Source organism: Aspergillus nomiae (assembly GCF_001204775.2).
Source record: "Aspergillus nomiae NRRL 13137 chromosome Unknown contig00209, whole genome shotgun sequence".
Classification (NCBI taxonomy): Eukaryota; Fungi; Ascomycota; class Eurotiomycetes; order Eurotiales; family Aspergillaceae; genus Aspergillus; species Aspergillus nomiae.
The window spans coordinates 608-18,535 of NW_015378264.1; the positions used below are offsets into that span (position 1 = coordinate 608).

Sequence of the window (17,928 nt, forward strand, 5' to 3'; positions counted from 1 at the left end):
CCCAAGGATTATAACACTAACGGGTCGTAACTCTCTGATTGGGCACGCGACCATTTCCCTTTCAACGAGCAAATAAATGCTGACGTTGCGCAACGTGCCCGAAACTCTGCTATCGGCAGCTTCCACCTTCCCACTGGTTAGGAACAGTGCCGCATACCTTCACCCGATAGGTAAATAATACAATAGCAGGCGTTCCTTAGGGTCGGCATGCAGCCTCAGGTTTCTCATCCTATATGAAGAAGGGTAATGCATGTTTATGACATGGCACTAATACAATGCGCGTTTCCTACTCCCAAAGCATTGGCATGACTCACAGACAACAACTGTCCAGACGTGTTTCGTACAGTATGCTGGCGCGTCCATGCACAAATCTGTCTATCAAACTTAGTACCTTTTCTATGATTGAACCCGCACCCTCGGTCGCTTCCCTACATTTCTCCAGACGTAATACTCTTGGAACTACTGGGTAGAAAATCGAGGTCACTTTACATGAGGTTCGCAGCGACCTTCTCGCATTGCCAGAGTGGTCGTCGCATGAGCTGGTGCAACTGGGTAGAGACCAGCTTTCTCGGCCTTCCTTGATTGTTGAAGTAATGCATTAGTCCCGAACTGTGGAGCCCGGGCATTCAAAAACAGAGGTCCACGCTACTTGGCGCAGCGCATATATGAGTCCTTGTTTACTGGGCGATTGGGCATTAAGGGCAAAATCTCAAATCTTATCCAACTTGTTGTCAGTGTCTGATTGACACGGTAAGTGACTTATTTTTCTGCCTTGTCTTTTAATTCTTGGGCGAGCCTCAGCAGATAGAAGCGGGCCATATCACTTGGAAGCCCATCGAAGGACTTGGCCATCTTCTGGATATCATTTCTCGCCTTCTCGTAGGCTTGCAGGTCACGGTTCCCGTAAACATCCCGACCAGCTGCATACCCTTTGGACAAATTACGAAAGAAGACATTGACAGCAACACTGACATCACCCGTGGGAGATGCCGTGTGCAGCCACAATGGAGGGATGAATAGGATATCGCCACGCTTCAAGACTGCTTCTTGTGGCGACGTATGGGGAATTGAGGCGACCGATCCGTTGCTTTGGAATATACTGATGGTAGAGCTTGAGGCCCCAGGAGGCACATGAAGGTATTGGACATCACTCGGTGGGAAGAGAATGAGTTTCTTCTCGCCACGGATTTGACACAAGACATTCGCCATCACCTGTGCGGAGATAAGGATCAGTGCTCCTGTTCATCCACGTCATGTAACTCACTTCACACTTACGTCGTAATGAAGCCATAAAGTGACCGGTCCTGATATCCTGAGTGGCGAGCTGTGAGTGTTATCAGTTACTACGGAGAGCGACTCTGGCAGGTAAAAATCATGGCTTAGACTTGGAAAATCCGCAGCCAGGTTGGCAGGTAGTTTAGTCGGCTGTTCAGCAGAGATGCTTCGAAGATACTGACGATCGCCTGCATACACCTCGTCCATGAAAGTGCCGAATGTTTTGGTTGTATATGAGAAATTCTTGGTCTGGAAACTCATATGTTCCGACTGTGCCTCGTGCACAATGATCTGGTTTCATGTTTGTTTAGTCTTCGAAATCAACAGAGCACTATTTAGATTATCCGGCCTACCTTGTGGTCACCACCAACGGCACGTATCAAATATTCTTTGGTCCAGAGCTCTGTGCAGGGGCCAATATCCGATCCTTCGATGATAACCGGCCTGCCCTCAGCCAAAATTTCTTGAAACTGTGCGGAATTCTGGACACATACGCGAGGGATTGGGGTAATCACTTCCGCCGCACTGTAGGGTTCGTTCTGAGGTTGCGCTAGTGGCTTGGGTGTCGCTTTTTCCGACAGCGACTTGTTTGGTTTCACTGGCTCTGGAACCAAGGTCCAGCCATTCTCAGAAGTCGAATTCACGTCCTGCAGAAGCCATGTGCCCTCGTTCCAGTATGTTCCAAATGGGAAACAAACAGCTCCACCGCCCAATATCAACACCTCTTTAGGATCAATGGCACAGGAAACATGGCCTACCAGTAAGGGCCTCGGGCCGTCAAGTCTTTTTCCGAGCCCTAGCGCCGAGATGACGGTGTGGTTTGAGGGCCACCCATTGGCAATGCATCTAGTTAACTCTGTCGGATCAAGAAGCATAATTTCCTTGTCATGTGTAATGATTTCTCGAGGAACAATACCACCAACAATGACTAGTCCCCACGCTGTTTGATTGATAGTCGCTCCAAATCGATGGATTTCATTGAATAAGGATGAGGTTCTCTGCAAGTCCTCGGTGTGGTCGGTCAGCTCCATGAATAAAGACCCGTCGCTCCGCTGGTGCAACTTCCAGGTGAAGAAATCCCCCAAAATATTTCCCTCGGCCCCAATTCCTCCAAAGAGTACGCCTGAATTGTCGTCGATGTTTCCCAAACAAGCCCCAAATCGAGCCTTGGTATTGGTTTCGTTGGTCTCAACTTGTTGCCAGCCTTGTTGCTTGCTGCTCCACGCCAACCAAGTGTTTAATGTTGTGCCATCGCTAGTCTTACCTCCATATATGAGAACATACTCAGAATCAAGAGTAACTTTGACGGCATTATGTCTGAATCGGGGGATCGGAAGGCTCTGAGTCGAGCGCCACTGGTTCCCTTGCCTGACCCAACAATCCTTGAACCCGGATGCTGGTGAAGCTCTGCCGCCAACTAAAAGGCAATCTTGGTTGCTTAAACCAGTCACTGTATGGCACATCCGTGCAGGGATGTCTCCGGGAGGGAACTCATGAGTTTGGTGATATCCTCCGCCCTGGTGTAGAGTTCCGTGGATGATGAGCGAGTCTGACGATCGAGTCCAGAGTGATGTCCCACAGCCTTATCACTATCGGGAAGAACAGCTCCGAACCGTCTTTGACCGCTTCCAGGGGGGCATTTGGCGAGTAATCTGAAATGACCAGATTTATCCGTCTGCGGATCAAGCCTGGTTACTGTTTCTGTGGCATTATCCGAGACCTGAGGCCTAGTGGACGCGTGCAGAAGGAAATAATGAGACTCAAAAAGCGCAAACTCTTCCCACTCGTCAAAAGGTTCAATGGCATCAAGTGACGCTCTCAACGAGCTGTCCACGAATTCATCGTCCGACCAAAGGTCCCAGAGGCTTCGAGCATGTGCGTGTTTCCAGCCAGCGTCTTTGAAGCGCTGTTCCTGTTCGTTCAGGGAGGCATATTCGTGGATCGAGTATAGAGGTGCTCCGAGCTTTTTATAATGTTTCATCATTGTCGAAGTGAAAGGATGGTCGGGGCCATCAGGGCAGAATTGTTCCAGTATACAGAACTGAGCATCTTCACTTAAAAAGTTAGCATTTATTCGTCGGTATGTTTAGACAAGCATGCACATGGGTTATTCTGACCATTGTTTAGCCTTGAAGCCCAGCTGACAACCGCATTGGCGGATTTGACGTCCATGTACGTCAGAGAGACTTCGGCCAGGAAAAGAACTGCACATTCAGAAGGCAGGACTTCTGCTCTAAGCACGTCGTCCAACTTGGTGAGGTTCTTCAGGTCGCACCCGATGGCTACATAGTGCTTGCTGCGAATCTGCAGGGCATTTTCGTCAGGTAGGAATTCTACATCCTCGAGTAGTTGTGTTATCTCGTTGGTTTGGCGAATGGCCTTCTTCTTATTGACCATGAGCTTTGCGTAGTCGATATCCACAAAGGTCGTGTCTCTACACAGGTCGTTATCGGCACTGAGAAGCATGTATGGGAGGGGATCACTACGACAATCTAACTTAGTATACGGTCCCCTTTTTGATCGCCCGACTTCCCGGGGACTTTTCTACGACTCACAATCCACATCCCAGATTCAAGACAAATTTAGGTTTGTCTGATGGTTCTCTCATAAACTTGCGCACTGTTTCCGCCACCGCGTGCATGCGCAGCCAATATTCGCGGTTGATCAAAGGCGATCGTCTTTGGGGTTTCTTGACGAAGTAGCGAAAGAAATGAGGCTTGGGGTAGTAGAGCATTTCGACACTCCGTTTGGAGACAATACTGCTGTTATTTGTCTAGTATAGTTAGGCGCAGATAGACACTAAACGAACAACTGGTGGAGATGTGCGCAGCGCCGCAGCAATTCATATAAACTCACCCCCATAACCAAGTCGGCTTCCCTCTCAGCCTTAGAGTTAACTCCAGCCATGGCTGGCTTCTTTGTAGGTCCCATGGTGCAATGACCTTCTCTGGACTGTGGAGAGGGAAGTTGCATGGATTTGTTCTGTGGGTTAAATAGCGCCCGCCTTTCAATATTTTTTACCCGCTGAAGAACAAGATGTGGCCCGAGCGTCCGATGAATGGCTCGCTTGCCGCGCCTGACGCCTGACGCATTCAGACCGCGGCAGAACGAACTGTTGTTCAGCGATCCCCCGGACTCCACTTACCTGTTTGTTTTCCAACGTCTTCTTCGCCCAGCGGCGATCGCATCCGTGCATACTTGCCTTGTATGGAATAACTCACCGTGGAGCTTTGTCGCGAACGCCGTTTGAGAACGAGAGATGTCCGGCGACGATCGTCAGTGACGTGAAGCTGCCCTGTGATGGGATCGGTTGTGCCCCTCCGCTCAAAGAACAATAAGTTTTATTGATTTAATAAAGGAAGCGCGGTCTTGCCGCTCTATCTATTTAATCTTCAGAAGATATATATACTGTTTTGTCGCTTTTCCAACCCTACAGTACACTTTAGAGAAGAGGACTGGATTGGACGTCATCGCTCCACTCGTCGCCTCCAGACAAGATGGCAATGAACTTCGTGACCTTCAACCAGGACTACAGCTACTTGGCTGTGGGTAAGCACTTCCCTTGAGTCGTTTCGTTCTTTCCCAGGATGTTTCTTAACGGCTTGCAGCGACTGCCAAGGGGTTTCGCATATTCACAACAGACCCTTTCGCCAAGAGCTATGAGACCAAGGAAGGGAACATTGCTATAATCGAGATGCTGTTTTCAACATCTTTGGTCGCGTTGATTCTCTCACCACGTCGCTTGCAAATCACTAATACAAAGGTTCGTAGAACCCTTGCGCATGCAAATCCAGGGCCGTATCGCCTCCCGTATGAAGAATCAAGCCATTCGAACCACCCAGCCTCTACTGAGTTTCACTGCCTGTGACTTTAATGACCTTAAGAATCTATTCTAACATTTTCCGTCCTTATAGCGCCAATCCACAATATGCGAGTTGACGTTTCCCACCACTGTCCTGGCGGTTAAACTGAACCGGAAACGGCTCGTCATCGTTTTAGAAGACCAGATCTATCTCTATGATATCCAGACCATGAAGTTTCTATATACTATCGAGACATCTCCAAATCCTAGTGGTAGGGGTTCATATGTTTTAGCATCTTTGATTTAGCCCTGGTTCTAACATCTCACAGCAATCTGTGCTCTGTCTCCCTCCTCTGATAATTGCTATCTCGCATACCCTCTTCCACATAAGGCTCCGCCTACGTCCTTTACTCCTCCGTCCCACGCGCTCCCGGGAACACACATATTTCACCTACAAGCGGCGAAGTACTGATATTCGATACACTGAAGCTAGAAGCAATTAATGTCATAGAAGCCCATCGATCTCCACTAGCATGCATAACGCTCAACAGTGATGGCACTCTGATAGCTACCGCTTCTGATAAAGGGACTATTATTCGGGTCTTCTCCGTGCCTGACGGTCACAAGTTATATCAATTCAGGCGAGGCTCGATACCTTCCAGGATCTACAGCATGTCGTTCAACACGACCTCTACTCTCCTTTGCGTCTCATCCTCCACCGAAACCATACACCTGTTCAAGTTGAGTCAGGGCCAATCTTCGGAAAATTCTCTACCGTCGCATTCGGCTCCCCAAAGAACCATGAGTCAGAGCTCTCTGAGTAACTCTCCAGATGAGGATGAAACCGGTGGTGACAAAGACTCCTCCGAATTCCCTTCCAGGAAACATAATGGCACTCTGATGGGCATGATTCGGCGAACCTCACAAACTGTTGGAAGCTCGTTTGCCGCCAAGGTGGGCGGTTACCTTCCAAAGGGTGTTAGTGAGATGTGGGAACCTGCGCGAGACTTTGCCTGGATTAAACTTCCGAAGTCGAATCCCGGCCCCGGGGGTAATGGCAACACCGGTCCCTTGCGAAGCGTTGTAGCAATGAGCAACAACACGCCCCAAGTGATGGTGGTGACCAGCGATGGCAACTTCTACGTTTTTAGCATCGATCTTTCGAAAGGTGGAGAAGGAACCCTAACCAAACAATACTCGTACGTCCTCCTTGCTGCTCGGCCCCATTAACAGTGCTAATTTGACTGCCAGCGTACTGGACGCAAATGATAGGCTAGGATACTCCGTGACGGATTATTGACCCTCTTTCCCCGTATTACTCACTAAGAGCTTACCTTCGTTACGATTCCTTCTCATCCTTCTCGCGTTGTGCCTTGTAACCATTGTTGACAACAGCGGGTTTGACTTTTATCTACTTTCTTTAATAAATCATCCATCTAGTTACACATCGTCTCATCTTTCCCATTCTGAAGCATCCAATGTATTTCTAGCGTTGGCTGTTTCCACTTGCTTTCTGTTATTCCCAGCCATCTCACGGACTATCTTTGGTGCCACACTCCATTCACCCCACATTCTCAATATATCCTAATATGAAGACGAAGATTCATACATTAACATTGTTCTGTTTCGGTAGAGGATGGGCCTTGTGTAAGTTCCACAAGGACTTCGCAAGTTGTACTATGTGCGCATTTCAGAATGCATAGCGGTTTTCCTTTGATGCAAAGATGTATTAAGAATCTATAATATCAGCACTTCTTCGCCGGATACGAGGGCACAAGTTTACCAAGTAATCAAGCTATTTAAGGAGACCTACGTAACTATTTTTCTTCTCTTCCTGCATACCGTCTTGTAGATGCAAGTCACATGACACAGGTAGTGGAAAGTGGAAAATATCATCAAAAAATTGGCGATACCTGTAATAATTAACAAAATACCCCGAACTCAACTATACAATAGAGACAAGAAGACAGAGTCTCTGGGCTCGCAATTCTGCAGAGCTATCAGCCTATCTGTGGGGAAATTGTGTGTCTGCTACCAGATCACACCTCCATTGAACACCAACGATATATATACCCAGACATAACATGCAACCGCAAAGTAATTGCGTATAAAAAACAAGAAATACACCCATTGCTATACTTTTACAACACTCAGCAAATACCCAACCCAACACCAAGATCAACAATGGACCAAGAAACAACACCCCCATCAAAACCCCCCACCATCAAGAAGCCCACTCGCCATGAAAAAGGCAGCAAGAGGCCATCCCCCAAGACGCTCAACCCGCTCCAGATTGGCATCCAAGACTTTGTGAGAAACAATATCGCCCCAGAAACACTGTCCCAATATGGCCTCTCACCAGAGACGCTACAATCCAATCTCCCAAAACGCTTCACGGTCTACGAGCCCATGCTCCTCCTCCCCGTGAACGCCTTCAGCAGCCCCCCGGCTTGGAGCGCCCTGTACCAATCCCTAACCGCTCCACAGCAACAGGCCCTCTACGCCTCACTCGTAAAGGCCTTCAGTCGCATGGGCGTAACGCATATCGCCATCAACGCGCCCATCGCGCCCACAGACACGCAAGGCCACGAGAACCGCATGCGCAGTCCCGCTGGCCTCGTCCCACTGTACGGCGACTTTGGGCCTCCTGCTACTACTGGTGCTACTAGTACTACTTCTCCCCTTGGTGAAGAGGGCCAGCCGAGCGATGAGGACCTGGAACGGGCGTCTGGGTGCGCACGATACAGAACCATGGGATTGTGCAGATCTGGGCCCCGCTCTATACGATGTTCTCCCGCGGGAACGTTACGGAGAAAGCGCGGGTTTTGGGCCACGGGGCCCCGTTCGAGGGGCTGGAGGTGGCCCAGTTAAGTGGGCAGGCCGTTTCGGATGTGGGTGTTGTGGATATGTATGCTGGGATCGGGTATTTTGTGTTTTCGTATCTGAAACGGGGGGTGAGGCGGGTTTGGGGGTGGGAGATTAATGGCTGGTCGGTTGAGGGGCTTCGACGTGGGTGTGAGGAGAATGGTTGGGGGTGTAGGGTTGTTAGGGTCCAGGAGGATGGAGGGCTGAGTGAGAGTATGCTGGATTTGGTGGGCAGTTTGAAGGATACTGATCGGGTCGTTCTCTTTCATGGGGATAATCGGTTTGCGGCGGACATTTTGAGGGAGATTCGTGATGTTATGGAGGGGAGGGGGGAATGGAATTGCATTCGTCATGTCAACTTAGGGCTTCTTCCGACGTCTGTTGATGCTTGGGGGAATGCGTGCAGGATGGTTGATGCGGAGTTGGGGGGTTGGGTCCATGTGCATGAGAATGTGGACGTGCGCGAGATCGAGCAGAAGAAGGGGCTTATCGCGGTGGAGTTTGGGAGGTTGCGGGCTGAAGCTCTTGGGATGCGGGATGTTGCTGCACCGGCGGAATGTCGCCATGTCGAACAAGTGAAGACTTATGCGCCGGGAGTTATGCACTGCGTTTATGATATGAAGCTGCTGGCTTGCAGTGAGTTGCAGCAGAAGACCGCACGCTGAACGGATCATGCATCCTTATCGATTGATCAGGCTGGTCCTGAGAGTTTCTTCATCGATACCTTCCGGTTGCAATCGATGTGAACTTGTTTGCTTCGGCATTTACCGATCTCTTGTTCTATGCGTGCAATCCTGTTCTGTAGGACCATAGTAATAGAAGACAGAATATTGCTCTTTGAGCCGGTATCACGGAGGGCTTTGAAGCACCACACTATAAAGAGGGAACAGGTCCGTTCCAGGATAACAAACCTATTCTTCTTCAACAAAGAGACATAGTCCCGAGTAATTGCCAGGTATGATAAAGTATGTAGCCACCCCTATCTCTCACCTACACCAACTTATGCAAGAACCTATCGACCTTTCACTATGGGACCGCTGCCAGTGGTATGTTGGCCTTTCCACATCTAAGAAATCCTCTGATAGAGACTCCACCGCAGAAAAAGTTCATCAATAACAGGTTCGAGCTAATCCGCCCTATAGCTGGCGGCGGCGAAGGCAGTGTATACATAGGTACAGCCCAGTTTAACAACAATAATAACGAGGCCTACAGACCTGACAGCTCTCCAAGCCAGAGACCACAAAACCGGCAAAGAGCTAGCCATAAAGCTCTACCATGAGCCGGCGGGCTACAGATCGTACCATCGCGAGGTCAGTGGGTACCGCTATCTGGCCGGACTCGTGGGAGTCCCGAAGTTTTACTGGGCAGGACACGATCAACGATACCATGCCACGGCCATTGAACTCCTGGGGCCCAGCCTGGCCCATCTGTGGCGGGACTGTGGGCGCAGATTTTCCCTAAAGACGGTGCTCTTGCTGGCAGATCAGTTGATATGTCGGTTTCAGGAGCTTCACTCGAGAAACTGCGTCCATCGAGATATTAAGCCAGAGAACCTGCTGATAGGAGTTGGGAAGAAAGCGAATATGGTGTATGTGGCTGATTTGGGTTTAGTCAAGAGGTATAGTACAATGAGTGACCATCAGATTTTGAAGCGGGAGCGTCATGATAGGCGTGAATGCGAGAGAAATCCTGAGGTTGGCATTGGTTTGCAGGGGACAGAGGTATATGCTGCTTGGCGGGCGCATTATGCGAAGCGTACGTTTCTCTCTTTTTCTCTTTTTCGCTTCTGTTGTATTGAAAAAAGGGTTATAATCAAATCTAGAGCAATCACCCCGCGATGACATGGAAAGCCTAGGATACGTGCTCGTCCGATTACTCAAAGGCCACCTTCCGTGGGAGAGGCTCTGGACACCAACTGGCACAGACTGGGAGAGACAGATAGCCGTGGCTGAGATGAAGCGCAATATACGTGTCGAAAAGCTTTGCAAAGACCTGCCGCCAGCGTTCAATTTATACTTCCTGCATATCTTTTTGAAGGCGACTCCTGACTACGCCTATTTGCGTGACAATTTCCGGGGTCTGTTTCAGCGTGAAGGGTTCAAAGATGACCAGATATATGACTGGACGTTCAAACAAGAGGAGGAACTTCTGCGGCAGCATCAAAAAAAAGACTTAAGGAACAGGTGAAAAAGTGTCTATAGCAGCATAATGGTGGTTTTTGGGTGTCAATATTTGTGAATACTTCTCCGGCTATTTGGTGATAAAGATCTGTTGTAGATATAGATGTTGATATCTCCACATGGATCTCGCCAGGCTTAGCTCAACGAGGGCTAACTTCCAAGGTGCAATGTTGAAGTATACCTAGACTAGACGATGGTGTACATACTTGACTTGAATGGACCAATGATGGTCGATACCGTTAGGTCTTACTCAGCATTTGTTGCCTAAGGCTCCAAGGAAGCGTTTACATCACGGGCTATCGATCATCGTAACTCTAGATTAAATCTCCATCTCCACTCGCATTATTTCACTCTTGATCCCTTGATCAGATCCCTACAACTACGTCCTGACTCGACTGGCCAATACCATTCAATCCCCAGACATCAACCATATCCACATCATCACAATGCACCCTCCATCGCCCCAACTACTCCGTGCTTTGCGCACATCCATCTGGGCCCCCAATGTCACCAGTCGACTATGCACAAACGTCCGCTCAGTATCTCCCATCTCTAGAATCACCCCCTATGTACAAACATACCGCAACAACAGTAACAATGCCCGCCCCGTACGGATGGTTCCTCGCGCGCACACCGCGAAGCCAGCGAGCCACGATCGGGGCCCGCAGTCAACAGAGGACACGCAAACGGACTTTGCTGCGCTGAACGTACTCGGCAACATCCCAGCGCCTACTACCGCTATTGATGCTTGCCTGGACAATGGATTCCATTTGGATAATGGCCTCAAGCTCACAAACGGCGATGGTCTGTTGCTTGTTGGAGGCGAGGCTTTCTCATGGAGACCGTGGACAACGGTGGATGGTGGAAAGAATGCTATGGTGAACAAGAAGGGCCAGTTTGAGGTTGATGAACAAGCTTGGGGTCTTTTGGGACTCGTATGGCCTCGTCCGGGTAGGTGTTATCGTTCTCTCTGTGTGTCTTCTTGAGGGAAGCTTTTGCTAATTGAATGCTACGGGCAGACCTCTTGATTATTGGGATGGGCGCTTCTGTGTTTCCTCTTTCCCCTGAGACAAGGAGACAAATCAATTCCTTGGGTGTTCGGGTTGAGGTTCTGGATACTAGGAATGCCGCTGCGCAGTTCAATCTGCTCGCGACTGAAAGAGGAGTGTCTGAGATCGCGGCGGCTATGATTCCGATTGGGTGGAAGGGACGGTAGATACTCTTCTTCGGAGGGATCTTGTACCACTGTATAAAATTTTGGGACTGTGTAATATTATAACTATGTCATGTATGGAGTACTAATATTCTCTACGCTCATGAATTCCCGCATCGACTTCCGTAATGATCTACCAATAGTTCGACTTAGGTATGCAATAGACTAACTAAATACGGGCAGTTTCAGGTCCCGGGCAACGTGACGTATCAAAGTCCCGTGCCAAGTCCATACCCCAACTCACCTGAATCGATCTCTCCTCACCGTCTCCCTTTCTCCTCGCTCTCGTAAAACCCTCTATCCGATGTCCATGATCCATTTACATTGCAATTAATCCCCCAAGTCGATCTCTGAAGGCAGTCCGTCAGCCATGGCGCGAGATGAGCCCCTTTTGGCTCCGCGCCCCTCCTCCGACCACTCCTCGATTCGGAATGCAGAAGAGGAGGACGCCTTACTAACAGGCGAGCGCACCCACCGCGAACAGCAACGCAGCAAATGGGCCTTCTGGAAAGACGTCGGTCTCTTCTCTTGGGCGTTCATTGCTACGATCGCTGTGATAGTCCTCGCCGTGGTTTACCAACATGAGACGAGCAAAAACCATAACGCGAAGGAGCCCTGGGGCCCCGGAGGCAAGCCGACCGGCAAGCGGAACTTGATCTTCATGGTCTCCGACGGAATGGGACCCACTAGTTTGACTATGACTAGAAACTATAGACAATTCACGGAGGGACTGCCCGTGGACCAGACACTGGTGCTGGATGAACACATTATTGGTACTTCCAGGACGAGGTCCAGCAACAGCCTTGTCACCGATTCGGCGGCCGGTGCTACTGCCTTCTCATGCGCCCATAAGAGCTACAATGGAGCTATCTCCGTGCTGCCTAACCACTCGCCTTGTGGAACTGTGCTTGAGGCTGCTGCCTTGGCTGGTTATAAGACCGGTTTGGTCGTCACAACTCGGATTACGGATGCTACCCCTGCCTGTTTTGCTTCGCATGTTAACCTTCGCCAATATGAGGATCGTATCGCGGAGCAGGAGATCGGCGAGCACCCGCTAGGCCGGGTGGTGGATTTGATGTTCGGTGGTGGACGCTGCCATTTCCTCCCCAACTCAACGGAAGGTAGTTGCCGTGGCGATGATCGGGACTTGGTAGAGATCGCAGGCCAAAAGGGCTTCCACTACCTGGACGACCGAAAGGGCTTCGATGCCCTGAACGGCGGCTCGGAAGCCAAGCTGCCGCTTCTGGGTCTTTTCGCGGAGAAGGACATCCCCTACGAAATCGACCGTCGCAGCCAGGATGGCGTGTACCCATCCCTGGAAGAAATGACCCGTACCGCACTCAAGACCCTCAGCCAAGCCACCGCGGACAGCGACAAGGGCTTCTTCATTTTGATCGAAGGCTCTCGCATCGACCACGCCGGACACGGAAACGACCCCGCAGCACAGGTCCACGAAGTCCTTGCTTACGACCGGGCCTTCGCAGCTGTCCTCGAGTTCCTGGAGCAAGATTCCACCCCAGGAGTAGTGGTCAGTACCTCCGACCATGAAACGGGGGGTCTGGCCGCGGCCCGACAGCTGCATGACGATTATCCAGAGTACAAATGGTTGCCTGGCGTTCTGGCCAACGCCAGCCATTCCTCTGAGTTTGCCGGCGCGGCGCTTAAGGAATATCTCTCCAAGAATACGGATGCTAAGTCCCAGCGAAAATTCGCTCGCGAACTCTTAGAGAAATCCCTGGGCGTTGGCGATGCGACGGATGAGGAAATCGACCATCTTCTTGATCCCAAGCTGCCTTATAAGGTTGACTACGTGTTTGCCGACATCATCAGCCGTAGGGCCCAGATTGGGTGGTCCACTCATGGACATTCATGTATGTTCCCCTTCCCCTGTCTTCTCATTAGTAACCGTACAAGCTAACAACACATGGTTTAGCCGTCGACGTGAACATCTACGCCTCCTCCACCAAGGACGCCTGGCGTCTGGTGGGAAACAATGAGAACACAGACGTTGGAGCCTTCCTCTCTGACTACCTCGAAGTAGACGTGGAAGACGTCACCAAACGACTTCAAACTCCTAGCGAGTGGACATGGAAGCCTGAAATCGAACCCTCCACCTCCACATCTCTCAGCTGGTTGGGAGATCCCTTGGGTGAAGCTGTCCGCACGGAGGGCTTGGACACCTACCATGGAGAATTCAAGAAGCGCTCCATGGACCTTGACACGAGGGAATGTGGCTGCGGCGAGCTGCATTAATATACTACAATCCATCTAGCGATCTAAGAATTGGCGTTCTGGGCTTGATCTACGGTTCTATATATGTTGGTTTCGGCTTTGGTTATAGATGTACTGTTTAGTGAAATTGTGAAGAGAATGATATCTCTATAATTTGCGATTCGATATACAACCTCATTATAACCAATAAGTATCAACAATGGCCAGGGATTCAAAAATAGATCGTATGTATCACAATTAACCCTAAGCAAACGCCAACCAACACCCGTCTATAAGTACCCCAAGAAAGGAAATACTACTCATACAACCCGAAGAAATACAAATTAAGAAAAAAAAAACCACCTACCAACCCCTCAAACACCCAAAACAACGCCCCTCATTAACCCTCTCACCCTTTATATTCCCCCCAAACGCCCAATCAACCCCATCAGGACAACAATCGGGGACCTCAAAAGGCACCTCATCGTCCGATTCCCGGGAATCATCGATCCGCTGAAGCTGCTCGAGGACGTTATAGCACAGTTGATGGATTTCGAACTCCGTGTGCGGACAGCCCAGGTAGGAGATCTGGATGTAGTAACACATTATTCTTCCTTGGTTTTATTTCCTTCTTAATGGGTTTCTTTGTTGACGGTGATGGTGGTTTTGGTTCTGTTCTTTGGAGGGTTAAGCCGCCTGGTTTGTTGGGTTCTTGTGTGGATGGTGGGAGATTGAATAGATAGATATAGATATTTGGGGGTTAAGGAGATGCGGAGGGATTGAGTGGGATTCATCTTGTATTTGGGGTTTCGGTAGGTATGGAGTGTTTGTGTCTTTGGTGGCTTATTTGGAATTGGATGGATTATGTTTAGCATGAATATAAAACAAAAGGTATGATTTGTGTTCGTTGTTATGGTCAGGAATGAAGGTTCTGCCATGATTGTCGTTGAAAGAGCTTTGTAAAAGTAGTGCTGTCGTTGAAGGGAAAACGAAAGCACATACAGCAATGTAAAGGAAACATGCAGATGTATTACAATAAAAGTGGAATGCCAGGAGAAAATTATCTTCATTGATCCGACACCGAGCCAATCAATTAACAATACATATACTAGCATCAAAACGCAAAACAAGGGTATTAGAATGAGTATCAAACGGCATGCAATGCGTCATTTGCGGCATCGCCACGCGCGATCATTAAGAGCATCAAGACGTCCAATCAGAATAAAGTAGTTAACTGGTATAAGGCGACAGACATGTAGAGTGAGGGACCGCCATGTATAGAAGGTAAATTTAACAGGACACACCAAAACCGTGTGGGTATGGAATGGGGGTAAGTGTTGTTATATACCCAAGAAAAAAAAGAAAGAAAGAAAGAGAAGAATATTCAAGAATGAAGGCAAGGGCCCAAATTAATAGTCACTGGTTCATAGAGTAACCAGCACGACGACAGCGACCAAGACGGCGAAGAAGGAACCCTTCATGACACGCTCGTTCGCAGAGGCGGCGCCATTCGAGTTGTTGTTGCTGTTGTTGCTGTCGTCGTTGCTCCCCTGGCTGAATCCAGAATCACTGCTGCCGCTGCCGCTGCCACTGCCACTACTACTGGTGCTGTTGGAGCCACTTACACCAGGCTCATTACCGGAGCCACCGCGGTTTTCAGGAACGCTGTTGCCAGTGGACGAGCTCGAAGACGAGGACGAAGAGGAGCTGGCGCCGAGATCTGGGTTGAGACCGGTCGCACCAAGAGAGGCGAGCACAGTGTCGTTGTTGGTGAGCTTGAAGGAGCCCTCAAGACCGTCCTTGTTCGTGAGGATGTACGATTTCTTGCCATCCCCCGAGTTCGACGGAGGGTCATAGCATTCAACAGTGATCTCTCCGAATTCCGCATAGTAGTAGCCCTTGTCCTTGATATCCTCGCTGTCCCAGTCGATCTCACCACCAGCCCACTCAATGGTACCTTCGGCGTTGCTTGCCTGACCGGCGGGCCAAAGAGACAATTGCATTCTCGAAGGGGTCTGAGGGAATTGGTAGCGCTTGGCAGTCTCATTCCAGGTGGATTCCCGAGTCAGGGTCCGCTTGACGTTTCCGTCAACTGACCAGGTGATGGCCTCGGGCTTCCAGTCAATTTCATACTCATGCCATTCGTCGAAAGTGCTGCTGCCCGTGGGGGCCTTTCCGCCATTGTTGTCTAAGCAAAAGCGTGAGTGTCAGTTATTCTAACCTTGGGGGTAGACGAATCACTTACAGTCGAGGACGCCCTGCCAGTAGTAGTTGGTTTGGACGTTATCCAAGTCGTAGCCGACGAACTCGAAATCAATTTCATCCTTGACGTCCGAAAGCAGGATAAAAGCAGACACGACACCTTTGCCACGGCTGCTCTTTACCTTACCCTTGATCTTACCATACCAGACGTAGTGGTTGTTTGCGAACAAAGTGCCCACGCTGTTCTTCGGCATGGTGAGGATCAGGTTGCCATCCTCGACCTTGGGGAAGCCGCTGTAGACCCAGTCGGACGCCGACGCGTTACCAAGATATTTGGTGTTCAGCGCAGCACTGTCGAGGTTGTCCCACTTGTAGGTCTTGCTTTTGCAAACCGGCTCGGCCATGCAGGAATCAAGACTGAACGACTGCATGGGATCACAGCCGCCAAGACAGTAAGCGCCAGTTCCACATTCACCATATTCTAACGGAGAAACGTCAGCACGAGCGTTACACCATGTTCGAATATGGAAGAGAACTCACGAGAGCAGCAAGGGTATTTCTCCGGACATTTGTTATTAGCGTCGCACTTGATAGTGTCGGCCCAAGCGAATGTGGAGGCCAAAGAGGCCAGGAGCAGAGAAGAAACGAAGCGAACCATAATGCCGATAATATAGTTACAGCGACAAGGGCATGCAGCGATGTGCGACTTTTTATACAGGAGTCTGCAGCTTGCACTACAGTGTGGGCGTTAGCCACCAGTCCTGTTGACAATTTCCCTTGGCTTTTTTTCTCCCTCGTCGCCGGAGCTTATCGGTACCAGATAGTATAGATCGAACCCCAGAGAAAAAGAGGAAAAAAAATTGGAAAAGGCTAGGGAACGTACCGAACTTGTAGGGGTTCGAAGAAAGAGAGGAATCAATTAAATAAGACCTGTCGCAGGGCCAACGAATTATTGGACAATATATAGGATCGAGACCCAATCAACGGACACGCCAGTTAATGAAGGACCGCGGGACAGAATCGCCGCCGAGAGGAAAGGAGTTCAGTAAACGAGGGAAACTGGAAAGGAACGAGATCTTCGTGGGTCCTCGTTGAAGGGGGATTTAACACCAAACGAGTCGACAAGTAAGGATCCTTGAAGACAAGAAAGGGTTGGCGAAACGATAGGGAAGGGGAGGGGGGCGGATTTTCCTGGAGAGGTTGAATCGGGGGTAGAAGTAAGTTCTTTAAATGAATCCATGTCACTAGTCAGTATTGCAGGTACTACACTGGGCAAGGTAAAGTAATTGCCGTTTCCATTAATACGGAGGAACCACGAGACGATGGACCTTTTCCCCACGATTGATGGGTGGCACGGTCACCGGATTAGGTCATTGCCTACAATTTCAGTCCAAGGAATTGATCCCAAGAAGACGTCCAGAAGATGTGAAACTTCCGGCTCTTCTGGTGATTTCTTGTTTTCGAGATCTTGACAGATCTCACAAGATAAGAAACTATTCCCAACAGCCATCGGAATGTTATACAGAGACAAAGTTGACATCTCCGGAATCGTCAGTTGGGAAACCTGGATGTGAACGTTACATACGGTACTGGCGATACGTACGGTACCCAGGGCATTGACGAAGGTTGTTCCTGTGTCCAGTCCCGTGCATACCATACCACAAAAGAAGGAAAGTGAAAAAATAAATAAATAAATAACGAAAAAACCACCAAAAGAAAAAAGCCCTGAATTCGAACCTGAACTGAACCCTTCTCGGGAACGGACCCACCGCCATAAGAGAAAACTCAATGGGGTTCTTCTTATCAGGAAAAAGCTGCCGATTGGCAGGTCCGGACAAGACAGCCACACTACTCGAAGTAGTTTGTGGACACTATGTACCTAGTACCATGCAGTGGGCTTCCACAATGATTCTTCTGCTCATAAATTAAACATGTCTTACTCCAATCACCGTCGTTGGTTCGCAAGAGTCCCTTCAGGGCCAATGACGGTCTCTCCTACGCAGGGCGCGTGGATCTTTTGTCTTAAGGCAACTCCAATTCGAATCAGAGCATCGATATCACCTGATTACTATAATCCCCCCCTCTTCCCGGGAAAGGAGACGCCGATTTCATCCTCCGTCCCAAAGATAAGTGTGAGTAATTTAACGGCTGTCAGACATTGCGACCACAGTAATCTATAT

The 17,928-nt window shown here is 49.5% G+C and overlaps 5 protein-coding genes across 5 annotated transcripts; 3 read left to right on the forward strand and 2 right to left on the reverse strand.

Moving 5' to 3' along the window:
- Positions 1 to 759: 759 nt before the first annotated feature.
- Positions 760 to 4,206, reverse strand: ANOM_007613 (tRNA methyltransferase PPM2; the record flags this gene model as incomplete). The annotated part of the gene is made up of 7 exons (XM_015552869.1): positions 760 to 1,212; positions 1,276 to 1,566; positions 1,629 to 2,792; positions 2,855 to 3,324; positions 3,393 to 3,757; positions 3,831 to 4,048; positions 4,132 to 4,206. 7 exons carry the CDS (start codon positions 4,204 to 4,206, stop codon positions 760 to 762), a joined length of 3,036 nt encoding a protein of 1,011 aa, XP_015405332.1.
- Positions 4,207 to 4,413: 207 nt separating this feature from the next.
- Positions 4,414 to 6,667, forward strand: ANOM_007614 (phosphoinositide binding protein ATG18; the record flags this gene model as incomplete). The annotated part of the gene is made up of 5 exons (XM_015552870.1): positions 4,414 to 4,824; positions 4,884 to 5,038; positions 5,190 to 5,349; positions 5,407 to 6,276; positions 6,329 to 6,667. Coding segments are annotated over 2 exons (780 nt in total), but the record flags the coding sequence as incomplete, so codon positions are not given.
- A 594-nt stretch (positions 6,668 to 7,261) lies between these two features.
- ANOM_007615 (uncharacterized protein) lies at positions 7,262 to 11,420 on the forward strand (the record flags this gene model as incomplete). Its single annotated transcript, XM_015552871.1, has 7 exons — positions 7,262 to 7,809; positions 8,127 to 8,578; positions 9,085 to 9,114; positions 9,155 to 9,697; positions 9,765 to 10,019; positions 10,492 to 11,073; positions 11,142 to 11,420. The coding sequence occupies 7 exons, from the start codon at positions 7,262 to 7,264 to the stop codon at positions 11,336 to 11,338; spliced, it is 2,607 nt and encodes an 868-aa protein (XP_015405329.1). The 3' UTR covers positions 11,339 to 11,420.
- Positions 11,421 to 11,705: 285 nt separating this feature from the next.
- On the forward strand, positions 11,706 to 13,661 carry ANOM_007616 (alkaline phosphatase; the record flags this gene model as incomplete). The annotated part of the gene is made up of 2 exons (XM_015552872.1): positions 11,706 to 13,206; positions 13,269 to 13,661. 2 exons carry the CDS (start codon positions 11,706 to 11,708, stop codon positions 13,586 to 13,588), a joined length of 1,821 nt encoding a protein of 606 aa, XP_015405328.1. The 3' UTR covers positions 13,589 to 13,661.
- Positions 13,662 to 14,970: 1,309 nt separating this feature from the next.
- Positions 14,971 to 16,909, reverse strand: utr2 (putative cell wall glucanase (Utr2); the record flags this gene model as incomplete). The annotated part of the gene is made up of 4 exons (XM_015552873.1): positions 14,971 to 15,734; positions 15,792 to 16,229; positions 16,289 to 16,482; positions 16,632 to 16,909. Coding segments are annotated over 3 exons (1,380 nt in total), but the record flags the coding sequence as incomplete, so codon positions are not given.
- Positions 16,910 to 17,928: the final 1,019 nt, after the last annotated feature.